Source organism: Dipodomys ordii, unplaced genomic scaffold (genome assembly GCF_000151885.1).
Source record: "Dipodomys ordii isolate 6190 unplaced genomic scaffold, Dord_2.0 Scaffold59, whole genome shotgun sequence".
Classification (NCBI taxonomy): Eukaryota; Metazoa; Chordata; class Mammalia; order Rodentia; family Heteromyidae; genus Dipodomys; species Dipodomys ordii.
The window spans coordinates 1,681,175-1,701,200 of NW_012267275.1; the positions used below are offsets into that span (position 1 = coordinate 1,681,175).

Sequence of the window (20,026 nt, forward strand, 5' to 3'; positions counted from 1 at the left end):
AGGGAGGCAGGGAGGCAGGGAGGCAGGGAGGCAGGGAGGGAGGGAGCCAGGGAGGGAGGGAGGCAGGGAGGGAGGGAGGCAGGGAGGGAGGGAAGAGGAGGAGAAGGAAGTTAGGGAAGGTGGGTGGGAGGAGAGAAAAAGAAGAGGGAGGAAGGGAAGGAAAGGAAGATATATCAATATGGAATTCTTAATAACCAAAGGCATCTTGCAGAAAAGAAAAAACAAAACATTTTCCAAACACATTAAAGCTTAAAAATCTGCATAAGATATAAATTTCCAGTAAAAGCAACTTCACAAAGGAACACACACAAACACATACACATACACACACACACACACACACACACACACACACACACACACACACAAGGGGCTGAATTAATGCATTAATTTCTCATTGTTAAAATCTTTTGATAGGTGATGGTAAAGAGGAATTATCTTGAAACTGTTGAAAGGTTGAAGTGAACACTACCAAAAGCTCTGCACATATAAAATAACAAATGAGGGTTGTGAAGGTGGCTCCGTGGTAGAGTGCTTGCCTTCCATATATTAGGCCCTGGGTTCAATTCTTCAGCACCACATAAGCAGAAAAAGCTGGAAGTGGTGCTATAGCTCAAGTGGTAGAGCACTAGCCTTGAGCTGAAGAGCTGAGGGACAGCGCCCAGGCCCAGAGTTCAGGCCCCACAACAGACAAAAAAATAAATAAAATAAAATAAAGTAACAAATGATTAAGGGTCCATATCCACAGAATGTTCAAACTATCAAGCTAATATCAAATAAAATGAACAATATGGTGTTATGACTACTAAAAAAAAATAATTTGTAATTACAATCTTCCAAAAATGTTTCCAGGTCAAGAAATTTCACTAGAGAAGGCATCCTATATTTTACAATAATTTAACAATTCATCAATATCTTTCTGAAAATTAAAAAAAAAGGATATCCAAAACTATGTTAGGAGACCAGTTTTATCTTGATATCAATCTTACACAAAAACAGTACAAAAAATGAAAATCAAGACAGGAAGTGGTGAGTCAGTCTATGGATATGCTGAGACCTGGAGAATCAGATTAGTTTCCATCTCCAATTAAGCAGAAAAAAATGTTTTTAATATTGGAGGTACGCCTCAAGTAGTGCCACCTCTGAGCAAGCACAAGGACCCTGTGTTCAAACTCCATTACCAGCATAAATAAATAAATCACAAGTCAATATAGCTGGATATTTAAAAAACTTCAAAACAAATTAGCAAATCAAAACCAGGAATATTTAAGATTAGGATTAAATAGGAATTATAAGTATTAGGATTAAGTAAGAATTATAAATTATGCAAGAATAGATTAAGTCCAGAAAAATCAAGAGGCAATCTACCATTTTAACACCTAAAAATAATTTAAAAGTCCCAGGATACAAGGAAAAGTGGGATATCTGATTTAATAAGAGTATACACAAACACACAAAATCTCGCAAAACAAAATAATAGTGAAGTACAATGGGTTCTCAAGGTCAAAAGCAAGAAAGAATATCATTCTCACTATTCTTAGTCAGCATAGTAGATAAAGTTCTATCAAGCACAAGGCCAGGGAGAGAAATAAAAGGTATAAAGATCAGACAGGAAGGAATAAACCTCACTGTATTATATGACTGTCCTCATAAAAAATCACAACAAATCTACCTAAAATAACTTCTTATAACTAACAAGAAAATACAGTAAGATACAAGATAAAATATCAACAGAAAAATGTGACTGTTATCTTTATGAACTGTTAAAATAAATATGTGGAAATTGAAATGAAGAGCATACTATTTGCAATAATTCAAAAATTCAAATATAATTACTATCAAACTATAACATGGGTTCACTTTATCAAATCAGTGGGAAGCCTTAAGAGCCTTAATAGAAAAGACTGAAATTCTCCACCATAGATTGATCAAGACTGCAACAAAGCAATACTGCCAAATGAGCTGGAAGTATAGCTCAACTGATAGAATCCTTGTTCATATCTCAGTACTGACCCCCCCAAAAATACCCCATATTCTTTAAGCTATTTTTCCTGAATTTCCAGCCTGTTATACTGTGCAGTTCAGTCTCAACCCTGTAACATCAACTCTTCCCTGAACTCCGAGTCACTCCTGAACTCCAAGCCAGACTGCCCTATGTATTTTGGATCTGTTAATGCCTGTATATTACTCCCTGTTACCACATAGGATTAATTCCTAAAGTCAATTTCCCTTCCATCTCTCTCTTTGCATGTACAGAAATACACACACACACACACACACACACACGTACAACATTTCATTGCCTCATATATGATGGTACATACTATATTGCTTGAGTGAGTGGAAAGCTATACCACCTACATTTGTGTAATGTAAACCTAAAATATTCAAAAATAATGAAATTACCTAACAATTTATTTCTCTGAACATATCCCCAACATTAAGCAATTCATGACTATGCATATTATATCCTAGTGATTCATGTATCTGGTGAATCCTACAATTTTTTGCAACTTAAAATTGTTTTAAAAATATTCTGTTAATTTTTTAAAGTAATCCAAAGATAGCAAGAAAAGAGTAAAAGCAAAGTTGAAATTGAAAACAGATAGTACAGGGCTGGCAGTAACTTCAATTTAATTTTCTGTGAGAGTTCCTAAAAGAGCTTAGATAATTGATTTGAAACTTTTCTTGCTTTCAAATGTAGACAATACCTGACATGAACGCTTCCACTTTCACATTCACTTTCATCTTGCTTATGGGGTACAACTTGTATTGAGGAGGCATTTTCAGGGAATATCCAGGGCATATTCAGAGGGAATATGAAGAAGCACATCTTGGAAGGGAATATAAAAAAAAAATCTAGCCCACAATAATTTCATTGACAAACTTTACACAGTAGTTGAAACAGAAATATCATTTTTATGCAAACTCATCCAGAAAACATTGCCAGAATACTTTTCGACCAGCTATATTTAGCTATCAAAACCTGATCTGATTTCTTGAATATTAAATATGTGTAAAAAATTGTCAGCAAAACCAGTAATATATAAATGAGGTAATACATCATGTTCAAATAGTTTATTAAAGCAATATGAGATTGCCCTAACATTTGAAAATGATTCAGTGTAATTTCCTGAAAGCTAGATTGCAGACAAGATAGAGATGAACTCCAACATTTCTTATCCTCACTAGACTAGTAACTAACTACCTGGAATATGTTCTGTTCACGGAGAAGAGGGAGGAGCTGAACAGTTCACAGTCAGATCACATAACCACAGTGCGAGGTTGTGTTTGTTGACTTTCCATTACTATAACAGAATACCTGAGATAAAGATAGCAAAGGTTACTTTTGGCTCACAGGTTTAGAGGTTTATATTCAGTTAATTCCACTGCTTTTGGTAGCAGAGTATTTAACTGCAGGATCACAAAGCAAAGGAGGCCTTGGATCCTATGGTGCCAGGAAACAGAGATAGAACGAAGTCTGCATCTCCAAATTCCTTTTATAACATTCATCCTAATGACCTAAAATCTCCTCCTAGAAATCACCTTTTAAAGATTTATATCGAGCTCTCCTATGACCCAGCAATCCCACTTTTGGGCATTTACCCAAATGATCACAAAAAAGGCCATACTAAAGCTACCAGCACAACTATGTATAGCATCATTATTCACCATAGCTAAGCTATGGAACCAACCCAGATGCCCCTCAATAGATGAATGGATCAAGAAAATGTGGTATAAATATAGATACACACACACACACATATATCATATATATCACACACATATACATAATAGAATTCTATGCCCCCATCAGAAAGAATTACACCACCCCATTTGTTAGGAAAAGGAAAGACTTGGAAAAAATTATATTAAGTGAAGTAAACCAGACCCAAAGAAATATATAGGACCCATGTTTTCCCTTATTTGCAATAACTAGTGTACATCTAGGATAATCTTACCAAACAAGCAGGAAAAGTCAAAAGTTATGTACATATGACCATATAAGATGATGCTAAGTGAAATGAACCCCAAGATTAGGGACACAAGAGGATTTTTCTGTCACTGCTGTTTTTAATGTACTATGTGATTTTTTTTTGTATTCTTCCCCCATGGTATAACCCCTGTTTTAACTGTATTTTATTCCGGTGCCCTGCATCTTGTATATACATTTTTCTAATTTAGGGGGCGGGGAATGGAAGTAATAAAATGCTGAAACAAGGATTCAGGTTGACCCACTGCAACAATGAGCAATACAAGACACTATGTTGAAAATGAACTTTACACCTTCGGGGGGGAGGGGTAACAATGCTTGGTAGCAAATGTACTATTATCTTACTCATGTAACTGTAACCCCTCTGTACAGTATCCTTATAATAAAATTTTTAAAGATTTATATCATCTTTCAATAATTCAAAAGTAAAGACAGTCTTCACGTTCCAGACCAAACTATAGCAAGCTCTCCTTGCCTCATGTCTACTAGTAATGTACCACTTCACATCAACACACAACCCATATCAACACACAACCCACTCGCAAAAACAAAATACCATACCAAAGTCTTCATTGATGAGGCTGGAAAATATACTGCTATCAAGAGAGCAAAAGAAGATAGTACTTACTGAACTATAGTGAAGGCAGCCTATGTGATAATAATAAGTTACCATTGATGTCCAACGATGTCCAGAAGTTTTAATAAAGGCACTATGGAAACATGCAGATATTCTACAGGATTGGAGTGGAAGGGAAGTAGTATAAGCCTAATTGTGGTTTAGGGTGAGGTGACTGCTGACTTTTTGTCTCTTCTCCTTGATTTTCCTCATCTTCTTTAGCCGTGACAAAATTCCTTAGGAAAACTTTAAAGTGAGAATGATTTATTTTGGTTCAGTTTCAGAGGTTTCAGTCCATGGTTAATTAGCTCCATTTCTTGGGACCTGAGGCAAGGCAGAAGACCATGGGGAGTAGAAGTCATGTGATGTAGGAGGCTGTTCACTTCAAGGTAGACAAAAAAAGACAATGAATAAGGAAGGATATGGGGACAAGTATACCATTTCAAGGCATGCACCCAATTACTTAGTTCCCCTTAACAGGCCCATCTTAGTTTCCATAACTTTCTAGTTTCTAATCACCTCATTTAGCAGTGAATCCAACAATGGGTTAAGCTACTGCGGAGATTAAAGCCCTCATGATTGAATAACCTGCACACTGGTGCTTTGGGGACAAAGCCTTCAAAATGAGATTTTTTAAGTGACATTACAGATCCATGCTATAACAACTGCTATCCTCTCTATATTTGTCTTTGGTGAGGATGAACAACCTTCAAACACATTCTCTGTAGTCTATGGTCCTCCTGCATCCTAGTTATCAGTGTCTCTTCACTTTTCCATGCACCAGAATGTTGCTACCTATATGCTCTCCCATAAGATCTGTGCAAGTAATAGGAAGGAAATCTTTGCCTGAAGTCCAGTTGTCTTTTTCTTTTCTTTTTTTTTAATTTTTGTATGTGCCAATACCAGGGTTTGACCTCAGAGCCTCATGCTATTGCTTGGCTTTTTTCCCTCAAGACTGTACTCTACAATTTAAGCCACTTCCAGATTTTTGCTGGTTAGAGAAAAGAGTTTCATGGACTTGTCTGCTCAGGCTGACTTCAAACTGGGATCCACAGATGTCAACCTCCTGAATAGCAAGGATTACAAGCATGAGCCGCTATTACCTGGCTAAGATTGTCTTTTTTTTTTTTTTTAATAAATCAAACTGCAGTCTCTCTTTTACCTATATTGTAAAGGTATTTCTTCTTTATAGCAGTTTTCTGTTATAAATATATCTTCCTTGAAATTATTCTCGCTGACTATGCTATATCAGTTTCTTATCCTGAGTCATTTTATGATTCTCAAAACCTTCCTTGGATAACCTTCTTGTCTCTATATGGCCACTAATGAGGAGATGTTGTCAAGGATAAATCTATCTGTGTCCATGTCCATGGTGCTGGGCTTGATGTCCTCAATATTAGCATGTTTTGTGAGTTATATGTATTATATGTACAAAAAAACCCTGAAAATGCATAAAAGATCATTTCTTCTGCCTCACACAATTTATTGGAAACTGCTTACACATCATATGGAATTTTAAGTAGACACTAGCAGCCCTTGAATCAACAACAGTAGAAACAGGTGACACAAAACTTTTACCATTATATTTGTTAAATAGTATGTTCATTTTATGCATGACCTTATACTTCATCTTTGCATTTATTTACATTTTCTCAATTGCAGTTAGTATCACAGATAGTCTACGTTAGTGTAAGTTTTGATAAATTCATAAATTTTATGCTTGTGCATGTTTTATGGCAGGAAATGATAGAATAGACTATATATTTTATCATATTTTTTTCATATTTATTTTTTTTACAATTCTAGGATATACAGTTCATCTGAAAGTGTTAGCAAATTGATTTAAGTGTGAAAAAATTGATGGATAAACTGACCAGCGTAATTCAAACATACGTTTTCTGAGGGTCAACACCTATCTCTCCAAATTGATTCCTTAATTCCTATGACACCAGGTGTACTAATTACTCCAATTACAAAGAAAACTGAGAGAAGTTAAGCAAATTGTCCTTAGTAAGAGGGAAAAGTCTGACCTTGAATCTGGATAATTCTAGCTCTAGAGTCTACCTACACTCTTAGCATCCTTATACACCTCTAAAATTCCCCCAAATCAATCTGATCTCGTGTTCCATATTGTTTATAGAAGCAATAAATTAAAACTACAACTTAGGATCAAATTTCTACATTATCAAGTAAAATTGAAAATGAACAAAACATATCTAGATGGAAATGCTACACATCCAGTTAGGTAGAATGTTTTACATATATTCTTTTTCATCAATCCTAAATCATACATTATTCTGAATGTGCTAGATCATTCTCATGACTATACAAGTAAGTACACATCAAAACCTTTCACATACCTCTCTACGGTGGTTTCCAGTTCTTCTCTTCCATTTTCTAGTGCAAATTCACCAATCAGGTGAATTCATAGTCCTCATCTAATTTTACCCATCATATGACATAAATAATATCCCCAATTTTTTATTAGAGATCTCTTTCCTGTTTCTAGTTCTCAGTAGTTCCTAGTTCCTAGCTCTTTAGTAGAAATTCCATTTGACCTCTGTCACTGGTTCCTCTCATCTTTATAATTCTAAAGGGTGCCCAGTGCTCAATCTTTAGACTTATCTTTTCTAGGTATATTGATACCTCACTGACAGTCCTCTTTTCTAGCTACACTGATTACACTGATATCAATTAAGATCATGACTATAATAATATATATTCTGATTCCTAAAAAAATTATCTTAAATTCAAACTCTGTCAGTTCTCCAACTTCACTTATAAAATTTGATGTTTAAGTTGCATTTGAATGTAATACCAAAAGCCTGTCTCTTACTTTTCACCATTACCACCACTAATCTACTTTTCCCAATGTTTCCTCAATCTACTTGATGGTACTGTTTGGAACTGTTTCAGGTATAAATCTTTAAAACATCAGAAAATGTCAATTTTTTTCATCTCTTTGATACCAATCTAATTCAAACCATCATTAAGTTTCACATTTGTGAGAAGAGTTTGTTTACAAAGGCCTAAAGACAGTAATCATCTTAGGCATTTTCTAGTATCTTAGATAAGGACTATTTCCTCAATGGCTTACATTACCTATAAATAAAGGGTCAAAACAACATAAACTGTCCCGAGAAATGGCTTGAGACTTTCATGATATAAATAAATAATAGAGGTAGTAGAAAGTCTTGGAGTATTGTTATTATTTAGCAGAGAACACAGGGATACAACAACAGGCAAGGATTCAGAGAAGCAGCTATAGTTATGCCTGTATGGTAAATATTCAGCTGGAGCAATTGGGACAAAGATATCTTGCAATCCTTGAAGACAGCATACACTTACATGATCAAGCAAAAAAGAAACCTAATACCTGGCATAGCTGGCACTATGATTTCAATAGTCTTCCCCCCCCTCCCAAAAAACAACCTCTCACTATGTTGTTGTTGTTTGTTCTTGTGTGTGCTAGTTCTGGGTTTGAACTAGGGCCTACTGTCCTGTCCCTGAGTTTTCTGCTCAGTGACATTGTTGTACCACCAGTTGAGCCACAGCTCCATTCTCCCTTTTTTGGTGGATAACTGGAGATAAGCACCTCATGGACTTTGCTGCCTGGGCTGGCTTTGAACTTTGATCCTCAGACCTCAGTCTCTTGAGTAGGCAGGATTCCAGGTATGAGCTATCAGTGCCTAGCTCTCACATTGGTTTTAACTGCCTTCATAACACTTTGAAAAGGTAATTGAGCCATGAAGTCTGCTCTCTAGGATGGGATTATTGTTGCTATAAAGGGGTAAATTCAACAATCATGATCCTTCCACCTTCTACCATGGAATGATACAGAAAGAAGGACTTTGGAAGTCTAGTGCCTTCATTGGATTTCCCAGCCTCCAGAAATGAGGATCAATAAACTTCTGCTTGTTATAATTTACCCAATTTTTTATATTCATTCATATTAGAACAAAACAAATTAAGACAGTTGACATCTGAGCATTTATAAAATAGATTTTAAAAACTTTTTAAATTCAATGTGAATGTAAAATATTTTCATTTCTTCTAATAGTATTTAAGGCTTAAAGATGAAAACTCTCTTTAACAAATGGTGCTGTGATATCCACATGTAGAAAACTGAAACTAGGTCCTTGTCCCTCAACTTGACTAGAATCTATTCAAACTGGACCAAAGACTTCAATGTAAGGTCTAAAGCCTTGAAAGTAGTAGGGAAACACTATAACTTATTGGCATAGGTGAGAACTTTCTAAATAGAATTCCAGGAGCACAGCAAACAGGAGAAAGAATGGACAAATGGGATTACATAAATCTAAAAGGCTTCTGCACAGAGAAGGGTATAGTCACTAAGCTAAAATGACAACAAACAGAATGGGAAAAGATCTTTGCCAGCCATACTTCTGCAAGGGCTGGATAATCAGAATATACATGGAGTTCATAAACTAAAGAATTAATAACAAAACTAAATGAACAAAGGAGCTAAATAGAGATTTCTGAAAAAAATTACAAATGGCCAATGAGTACATGAAGAAATGCTCAATATTTCTAGCCACAAAAGAAATGCAAACCAAAACAACACTGAGATTCCATCATACACCAGTCAGCAAAAGCCATCATCAAGAATATGAACAATAATGTCGGAAATGATTAAGGAAAAAAAGACTCTAATATACTTTTGGGGCAATGTAGATTAGTGTAACAAAAAAAGAAATATGGAAATCGCACATCAAATTAAAAAATCAAAAACTACCCTCTGATCCAAAGATACCACTATGAGGCATTTATCAAAAAAACTGCAAGCCAGAATACAAAAGGTACTTTTATACCATGTTTATTGTACCATAACCAAGTTACAGAAAGAGCCCAGATTAAATAGATTAAATCTCTCTCTCTCTCTCTCTCTCTCTCTCTCTCTCTCTCTCTCTCTCTCTCTCTCTCACACACACACACACACACACACTTTTTAGTTCCCTTTGTCCAGGCAAGGCTAACAATCCACTCTTAGCCTGAGCAGCTATAGAAAATGGACTACACCTTCCTACACCCCTTTTAAGATTAAAAGGAACTGAAGCAGCAAATGAAGGGGAAAGAAGCAAGCTAGATAGATGAGGAAACAAAAAGTATATTATTTTCAGCAAATATCAATAGGACCAGACTAGAAGTTGAAACCAGGAATTAAGATTAAAAAAAGAAAAACAGGTTAAGTAATCCTTCTTTTTACTGTCAAGTTAAGATTAAGAAATAAGGGGGGACTATTTAAATCTGTTTTCTCCTTTGAGCTATAGGAAGTACTTCTATATGTCTTAGACTTTGCAATGGTAAAAATCTGGGAACACTTCATAAATGGTTACAGAAAAAAATGAAAGGGGAAGGTAGCTCAGTGGTAGAGTGCTTGCCTTGCATGCATGAGGCCCTAGATTCCATTCAGCAGTACCACATAGGCAGAAAAAGCCCAAAGTGGTGCTATGGCTCAAGTGGTAGAGGACTAGCCTTGAGCTGAAGAGCTGAGGGGCAGTGTCCAGGCCCTGGGTTCAGGCCCCATGACTGACCAAAAAAAAAAAAAAAAAAAAAGAATAAGGACATACTTAACAAAAGGAATTCCAAAGTTGCCCATGTTCTATATTGGCTTCATCCACCTTACCCACTCAGAACCATTATCTAAAGATTAGGGTTATTAGACTGACAGCATCATGTGTATGTGCCCAACTCTGAATATGTAAGAACAGCTATGAATAAGAACTACCTTCTTGAATCTATAACTCCCATTTCCTACATGGGGAACAAGAAATGTTCCTTTCTTTCTCCATTTCTCCCTACTTTAACCCCACTATACTAAAATAATTCCATGCTAAAACTTTGAAAAAATTAAAGTAACTTTAAGACAGATAATCTCCAGCAGATTATTAGGTAGACTGAAATGCATGAAAATGAAAAAACTACAGCTCAACAATGGATACTTCTTGAGGAGTAAAATGACAAGAGATAGCAGATTTAAAACAAGTAAAACATTCTAAAACATGAAATTTCCTAACCACGTCTATGGCAGATTCCTTCTAAAGTGTTGAAATATCCTAATGCCAATGCCAAAGACAATATAGGAATTAGTATATTTTTCTAACCCACTATAGCATTCCAATCAGCAAAAAAATATGGAAAGCACTAATCTCAATTCAAAACACAATGTTAGCTTTACGATTAAATGTATTACCTTGAACAAGAACTTTAAGAATTTTTATACCTATAAAAATCATGGTTTTATGAATTATTTACTGAGAACTAACTACATGTGAGACACTGGTGGTTGCTGTGAAGGATACAACTAATTACAAATAGCTTAGGTACCAATATATATTAAAATAGGAGAGGTCACTTAAATGTTCCTATATCTTTGGTAGGCACAATGGGAATTTCCTGAAAGAGCAAATCAAGTATGTACCTTTCAGTGCTGTGGTCTTTTCTTTTTCATCTGGACCTCCCTGCTGGATTTGAGCCATGTTTATCCAAATTGGCAAGAAAATTAAAGAGATCAAGGAAATAGACATCAATCTTCAGAAGACAGTCTAGAATGAATGAAAGCAATAAATTAAGCTCTACTCAGTCCTATCTACTCCATGAGAACTTACTAGATCCTCCAGATGCAAGATAAGTCTCCTATCTTGATTGTCACTATATTTTATTGATATCTATGCCATTGTACTTATTACTGCCTGCTTTGCATTAGATTATTTATGTTTCAATCTGGTTAACAGTGTTCTGGCTCTAGAAATATAGATCTCAAGTTGCTGTCTTCATTGTAATTCCCATCTCATTGAACATGATACTTTAAAGATACATGTTTATGTACATTTGATGAAGTCAATGTAACCAAACTTTACTAGTTATTTCCTTATTATCTGATGTGTTTTGTCATTAATTTGTTTTATTTTTGGCTTATTGAGATAAGGCCTCATTTTGTAGCACTAGGCTGAACTGAAACTCATGATCCTCCTGCCTCAGCATCTAATGTCCTGGATCCTCTAATACTTTTTAAAAACATCAAGTAATTTCAAACACTTGAGATTTCTCTTAAAGTAAATTATAAGAATGTTTATTTATAAAGTTAGAATGTCTTTCTCCTAGAATATGAAAACAGAAGAGATACATATATAAAATTCTTAAAATATCACTAAGTACCTATACTGTAAATTTAAATTAAACTTTATGAGAAAAATAACCCTTTTAAAAATGAAGCTATCTTAAGCTTAATACCAGGAAGTACTGCTCTGTAAGTGGTATTCCAGTAACCAATCATAATATAAAATTGTGATTTATTAAAATCGAATCCTTCTCTATGTTGGCTAAAGGGGAAGCATTAAAACTATAAATGCATGATTTTTTCCAATGGTGCCCCAAATAAGAAAGTAAACAGAAGTTAAAAAGGAAACAAAATGCATCACATAAAATAGAAAACTTTAAACTAGATTTAGACCATATATAAAACCTACACTGAATCCAAGAGTGGTGATATATGCTTGTAATCCAGCACTTTGGAAGCTAAAAGCCAGCCTGGGCTACACAGGGAAATCCTGTCTTAAAACTTAAGCAAATGCACAGAAATGGAGAGACAAAGTGTGGACAAATGCAGCAGTGGTGCTCAATGGCACTATCCTGAAAATGAACTTTACAATTTGTGGGTGGGAATGGGAAGGAAAAACTGGGAGAGAACGAGAGAAGGGGTGACAATGCCCAAAAAGAAATGTACTGTTTACCTGATTTATGTAACTATAACCCCTCCTTAAATCACCTTTATAACAACAATAAAAAATAAACACAAATAAAGGAAACAAATAGCAACAACAAAAAGCACACTGATAACAATAGCAAACTAAGATTGACTATTAATTACTCTGGTTGAGGAACCAATGACAAGTTTTACAAGGCAAACTTCAGTTTCCATTCATAAGTATATAGCACTCTTTAACTATAAAGACACTTTTTAAATCAGCAGAATACAACAGAAAAATAGTTTAAAATGTACCTCTTCAGCAAATAGGTAAAGACATAAAAACTTAACCCTGAAAGTAATTTTTTTTTTAGCAGTAGTGATGTTTGGTCTCAGGGCCTGTATTTACTAAGCAGGCACTCTAGTACATGAGCCATGACTCCAAACCCTTTTTGGTATTGGTTATTTTTTCAGATAGTCTTGTGCTTCTGTCCAGAGACAGTTTCAGACAACAAACTTCCTAGCTATGCCCCCTACACAATTGAGATTAAAGCAGAAATCATCACACCAAGCTTGTTTGTTGAAATGGAACCTTGCTACAACATGTTTTCCTCAGGTTAGCCTTCTACCACAAATCCTTCTAATCTTTGCTCTCTGAGTAGCTAGGATTACAGCCATCACACCTGGTCTGAAAAATATCTTTAAGCTATGTGCAGCTACAAAAATATTGGTTATTAAAAGTGCTATTTGTATCTCAACTCCAACTGTAGGTGCTCAGCCATGAGTAGAGTTAGTCATGAATCTATGACAAATGATTTAAGTTTCCTGTGCTTCATTTCCCGTATTTGTTACATGGAAGTTATATCATCCTTCACTCATAGTAAGATTAAACAAGACCATGTAGTGTGGTATCTATCTGTAGTTAAGTGTTCAATCAATAGTAGGTCTCATATTTTTAACTGGTGTAAATGAGTCCTAGCTTCACCATTTAACAATAAATCTCTGGCATTTGACAAGTCAGTTAATATCCCAAAACTTCATTTTCTTCATTATAAATGTGAAATATATAATAGTGGTTGAAAATTAAGTACTATAAAAGTATGTGTATATGAGTATCCAATTTCCAGTATAACTTTCACTGTTATTGCTATATAATAGCATCGTGGCTCCTAAAAAGAATTCCTAAAATATAAAACAACTGTTATAGTTTAGATCCAAAGAGTCCCCCAAAGGCTCACCAGCCTAAGTCACTATTAGGAATAGAAGAACATCTAGAAGGTAAGACCTAGTGGAAGTTAAGTCACTGTGACATGCCATTGAAGGGGATAGTGAGACTCTAACCTTTTCCTATCTCTCTCTTTGCTCTCCAGTCACCACATAGTGAATAATTTGCTCCACAACATGTTCCCAACAATGATGTTTTACCTTGACAAAGGCCCCAAAATAATGGAATTAAATGACCATAAACTAAAACCTACAAAACTATGAGCCAAAATAAATCTTCAAGTTGACTATCTCAGGTATTTTATCATAAAAACAGAAAGCTGTCTAACATCACTTTTGACAGAGAAAACATGTTCACTTAGCATGGAAGTAGCTGTTATTCTTCTTCTGTGAATAGTTAACTCGAAATGATAAATTCAACAGGAATAAAATGCATCTAAATTCCTTGGAGAAACATATCCTAGTGTATAGTTTAGGCAGTGAGGAAGTCCCTGGAGCTACAATAGTGAATTAAATAGACATAGGCACTGCTTGTCTAGGGGCTTCCTGACTAGATGAAATTAAACTGCAAAGCCGCCACAAATAATGTAGACAGACCTAGAGCGATCATTTCTGTTACCAAAGCAATACTTGTAAGTGCTATCTACCTACATTCAGAAATTAGTCAGATCTGAAGAGTCCCATAAATAAGTACTCGCAGTCTTTTATTATGCATATCCTGTTTCAGAAATTAACAAAGATGTTCATTATAAGAGGTTCCACAGTGCCCTTTGCTACAATTCCAAAAATAAATTATCTACAAGAAGTGCCTTACAATTTTAACTCTATCTTTCAAGTAATCCAGTATTTCTTCTATTTATACTATTTGATCATTTCTCAATGGGCCCAAATTATCTGATTCCTAAATAAAAAGAAATGTACATAATCATTTCATATGGCTCCTTTAATGAAGGCAACATTATATATTGTTGACAGTCACATTGTAAAGAATTATTTTCAAGATTCATAAGATAAAATACCAATTAATAACCATTGTTTTTATTTTAGATGACACAACCTAAAAATTCAGTTCACTGGAGTAGCAGTATGTAAGTTAGGAGACTATTAATTACTCCACATGACCCTAAACCTTATAATACCAGATGCAGAGCAAGTAAGCACAAAGCAAAAGCAATTTCTCTGTTGCATTCTTCCATACTGTTAGATTTTTACCCTCTTGAGTTATTTTCCATGACTGTGGCACAGCTGGTAAAGCTAAATCAGGAATATTATAAAATCTCTATTTAGTTTTCCTAATAAAAATTCAGAGTTATAACCTGCATGACCACAGATAAACACTCCTGAAAATGCAGCCAGCAAGCCGCTTGGTACATTTGATATATATTAATATGTGCACTCAACACAGTTTATTTAGCATTATCTGATGGAGGTTAGGTTATAGGGAATAAAGTGGTGGAAGGTTTTTACTGATGTGAATTGGGACACAGTTGACATGTTGTATACTTCATGATAACCACTGAGGTTTAAATATGGTTTCCTAGAAATGGTTACAGTACAAACTAGATTCAAAACATCTCAGTTTGAGATTTCATTCTGTGAACTACACAAAGCAATTATCATATCTTTTTCCTTTCTATGATTCCAACCGAGAATCCACTATGTATAAATAAAGCTATAAATAACTTGTCATGTGTAATCTTTATCCAGTCAGCATTTCAAAACATGAAACAGTACAACATTTTCCCTGTTTGCTCAAAATACAGTGTGAGCACTTATAAAATGTACAGAAAGATAAACACAAGGCTTACTTTTTAGTATTTGTTTTTAGGTAGATATTAAATATAAAACTAGATATAGACTATATGGCGGAGTGTGGGGGGAGTTGCAGAGAGCCCTTTGCATTTCACATTTGGATACAATGAAAGTACAAAGTGTTGTATTGGACAAGTAAATTGGGTTAATTATCTGAAACCCCTGGGACTGCTCTAATGCTAGGCTAACCCCAAACAATCCATGCTCAGTAAGTCAGGCTCTGGAAATCAAACCCAACACAGCCAATCAGCAATTAAAAGTACACTAATTGAAACTGGTACCAGGATGTGTGGGGAACCAAAAGGCCTATCCAAATGACAGTTTTTTAAAAAAAGAAAAACTGTTGTTCACCAATGAAGTTACCTTCAAACTAAAACTAGCTAGCATACAATTAGAGCAACAGTGAGAGAAAAATATAGATAGATAGATAGATAGATAGATAGATAGATAATGTTTTATTGAGGTGTAGTATGCAAATATACAGAAAGTATGGTTGAGGCGGATGAAGAAAGAGCAGACACAGAAGAAAAAGCCCAAGTGTAATACAGGTTCCTGGTGCATAGAAAAAAGTAGCTTCTCCACAAAATGCAATTATGTTTGGATCAAACCTTAGTTCAACCAAAGAATACATGCTTCTAATCCAAATTAATTTCTTAATTTACCAAACAACTTTGAAAGAGAAATTGTGGTTCTACCACCTAGTAGCTAGGTGAACTCCCATGAAAGAATGTACATGAAATTATTTTCAAATCATAAATTCCTTAAGAAACACCAGTAATTCTTGTAGAAATTTTTTTAAAAATCCATGGTTATGACATGTGCCTAATTCAAGGCAAGTATCAGGAGCTGAGGCAGGAAGATCATGAGGAGCTTATAGTCAGCCAGGGATACACACAGTAAGACGCTGTCTGGAAAGAAAAGAAAGAAAGAAAGAAGGAAGGAACAAAGGAATGAAGGAGAGAGAGAAAGAAAGAAAGAAGAAAGGAAGAAAGGAAGGAAGGAAGGGAGAGAGAAAGAAAGAAAGAAAGAAAGAAAGAAAGAAAGAAAGAAAGAAAGAAAGAAAGAAAAGAGAGAAAGAAGAAAGAGAAAGAAAGAGAAAAAGAGAGAAAGAGAAAGGAAGGAAGGAAGGAAAGAAAGAAAGGAAAGAAAGAGAGGAAAGAAAGAGAAAGAGAGAAAGAAGGAAAGAAAGAGAAAGAGAGAAGGAAAGAGAAAAAGAGAGAAAGAGAAAGGAAGGAAGGAAGGAAAGAAAGAAAGGAAAGAAAGAGAGAAAGAGAAAGAGAGAAAGAAGGAAAGAAAGAGAAAGAGAGAAAGAAGGAAAGAAAGAGAAAGAGAGAAAGAAGGAAAGAAAGAGAAAGAGAGAAGGAAGGAAGAAAGGAAGGAAGGAAGGAACGAACGAAGGAACGAAGGGAGGGAAGGAAGGAAGGAAGGAAGGAAGGAAGGAAAGTTCCAATTAACTATGCTGAAAATCCTGGAAGGATACTAAAATCAATCTCATTTATATAAAAGAGATGTTGATATGTGTTTTTGGATGCACCTTAAGAACAAACAATAAGAATACTATCTTCTGTGATGACACAAGTTTCTCAGATGACATAGAAAAAAGCAATCATAATAGAAATTAGCTTTTTGGAACAATTCATTTTTTACATTCCTTTTGAACTTTACTTAAAGGTGTATCTATGTATATCCCAACTTCACATAAAGTTTTTTGTTTTGTTTTGTTTTTTGTAGGTCTTGGGACTTGAGCTCTAGGCTTGGGCACTGTCCCTGCACTCTTCAGCTCAAGGCAAGCGCTCTACCACTTGAGCCACAGCGTCACTTCCGATTTTCTAGTGGTTTATTGGAGATAAGAGACTCACAGACTTTCCTGCCCGGGCTGGCTTTGAACCACAATCCTCAGATCTCAGCCTCCTGAGTAGCTAGGATTACAGGCGTGAGCCACTGGCGCCCGGCTCACATAAAGTGTTTCCTAAAGACTAATGAACACCATTCCTACGATCTCCTAAAAGTACACAATGGTCTAAAGGTCAGCAATTCCTTTCATACCCATTATCTTATAGGTCATCGCTAATACTTGAAGAGATGTGACAGATACGAGAAATATCTCAGTATGAAAAATTCTCAGCTTTGGAACCAAGTAAATCAGCTAAAGCATCCTAAAATGTAAGGGGTGCTTCATTATGACCTCCATCTTCCAGAACATTCTGGTAAAGTCAAACAAAGGATAACTTCACTAGAAAAATAATTCCAGTACTTTTTACATAGAAGGTTCATACTCTTATTTTATGTTATTAGGAAGTGTTAGAATTTGTCATTTTAGGCAAGTTTGATATAATTATCTAACAGATTAAAACTGTCAACCATAATTGTCCGAGAATATTCATTTTGCCATTCAGAAATGAAACTAAGGTTAAAAAAATACTCCCCACTATTCTTTACAATGCTTTCAGAAATCAAACATCAAAAAGAAAAACTTAAAGAATAAAATCAAAAGGTTTTAGAAGAAAATAATATTTAAAAGACACTGCTTTTCATAAGTTCCAAAATTGGAAATCAACTTGTTAAATTACATATTTCTTTTCATCTACCAAAAAGGAGATACTCAAGAAGATTAGAATAGAAAATCTCATACAAGACAATGTTACAACTTAAGTGAAGAATTAAATAAGAACTAAAACAATTCTCAATTTTGAAGCCTGTCAAAAGGAAGAATTTAAATGGTCTTTTTGATGAAGTTTTCACTGTATAATAGAAATGGCAGAACTGTAGCTAAGGATAAAGTAATTCTCAAAAAGAATATTCGATGCTCAAAATTTTAGAAAAACAATATGCCAATAAGCAGTCTCTTTACATGGATCAAATGTATATGCCATTTTATAATCAATGTAAAATTAATACATACATACACACATATATACATGTATACACACACACACACACACACAAAACTCCAGGCCAACTCCAATTTCTCTCAGCCAAGGATTCTCACTGGGGTTCTTAAATTTGCATTCAAAATACCTTGATAAGTTCTGTAAGTTTCTGAAGTGCAGAGGGACTGAAGTTACTACTTCTAAGAAGACTTACTCACAGAAATATATTATTGGTATTAATCGTTGTTAAAGGCCTGGGTAGCTCCCATCATAGGCTGCCTGAGGACTTCCACAAGACGTGTTTGAGGAAGAAATCCACAATAGCAAATAAAACTTCACCATCATTTTCTTGATACTCTTATTGATACAGAAGGCAGCCCTATGCTTTTGTGTAGAAGCACAAAAGCATGGTCAAGACAAAAAGATCACTGGGTGGGGGGGGGGGGGTCCTTTCAGGCCAGCTACAAAAAATGGGGGGAAAAAGCAACTACTATAATTATTAGAGGCACACTTTTATATATCAACAGGGCAAAGATGAAGATTATACAGTAGTAAAAATGAAATCACAATTACACTAGCAAACATGGATTAATTTTTGAATAACTAACCAAGTTTTAGAAGACCACAGTATGATACCATTTATTTATATGGCACTTTAAAACAAATTAATTTAAAACAACTTTTTATATTACAATTTGAAATTAAAAATATGAGACATGGGGCTGGGAAGGTGGCTCAGTGGTAGAGCGCTTGCCTTGCATGCCTGAGGCCCTGGGTTCCATTCCTCAGCACCACATAAGCAGGGAAAAAAAAAGCCGGAAGTGGCGCTGTGGCTCAAGTGGTAGAGCGCTAGCTTTGAGCTGAAGAGCTGAGGGACAGCGCCCAGGCCCAGAGTTCAGGCCCCACGACCGGACTGCCCCCCCCCAAAAAAATGAGACATTAAACACAAAATTTTAAATAGTAATTACTGCCAAGAAGGAAAAAAGACATGAAATGGGGAAAAACACATAAGATAGTCTTGATTTAGTGGTGAATATACAAATGTTAATCATATTGTTTGGTTCAAGAGTTACTTAGGCATTGCATATTAAGAAAGCTACTTGTTTATCAGTACATAGTATCTGTATAACCACTCACAATAATCCTGGTTACACATAATTATCTTTTAATTACAAAAATATACTTAATGCAAGGTGCCGACGGCTGACACTATAAATCTAAAGACTCAAGAGGCTGAGATCTGATTCAAAGCTATCGCCAGGCAGAAAGGTCCCTGAGGCTATCTCCAATTAACCAAAAAGCCAAAGGTATACCTGTGGCTCAAGTGGTACAATACTGTCCTTGAACACAAAAGTTCAGGGACAGCGCCCAAATCCTGAGTTAAAGACCCAGAACCAGCGCGCGCGCGCGCACACACACACACACACACACACACACACACACACACACACACTGTATGTATGCACGTATATAGAAATATAGATATATACACATATATATGTATATAATATAAAATAATACAAATATACATATATTACATAAATAAAAATAAATATAATTTTCATAACATTGCATTTATAATTTTCATTGGGTCATTTTTCCGTAATAATATTGAGAGTCTAATCCCATCTATTTACTCAAAAATTTGTGAGATAAACCCTAATAGAAGCATTCAGGAGCTATTGACATTGGAAAGACATTCAGGAATTGGGAATCCTTTCAATAGTAGTTTCATAACAATGAACTACTCTTTTAGAAACCCAACTGATTCCTTGCCTATTTTGAATTAAGCTAATAGATTG

At 35.2% G+C, this 20,026-nt stretch overlaps 1 protein-coding gene across 8 annotated transcripts in view; it reads right to left on the reverse strand.

The window, feature by feature from the left end:
- The window catches only part of Fam172a (family with sequence similarity 172, member A), a 333,594-nt gene that overhangs the window by 300,295 nt on the left and 13,273 nt on the right, over window positions 1-20,026 (reverse strand). For 6 of the 8 annotated variants that reach the window (XM_013022088.1, XM_013022086.1, XM_013022087.1 and 3 more), the window contains exon 2: window positions 11,053-11,176. The exons of 1 other annotated variant lie outside the window; for it this stretch is intronic. In XM_013022088.1, the coding sequence (XP_012877542.1) occupies window positions 11,053-11,158 (106 nt within the window). In that variant the 5' untranslated portion in view covers window positions 11,159-11,176. Of the gene's footprint in view, window positions 1-2,711; window positions 2,744-11,052; window positions 11,177-20,026 lie in introns of those variants that run through there. One more of the 8 variants, XM_013022090.1, reaches the window with a different exon arrangement.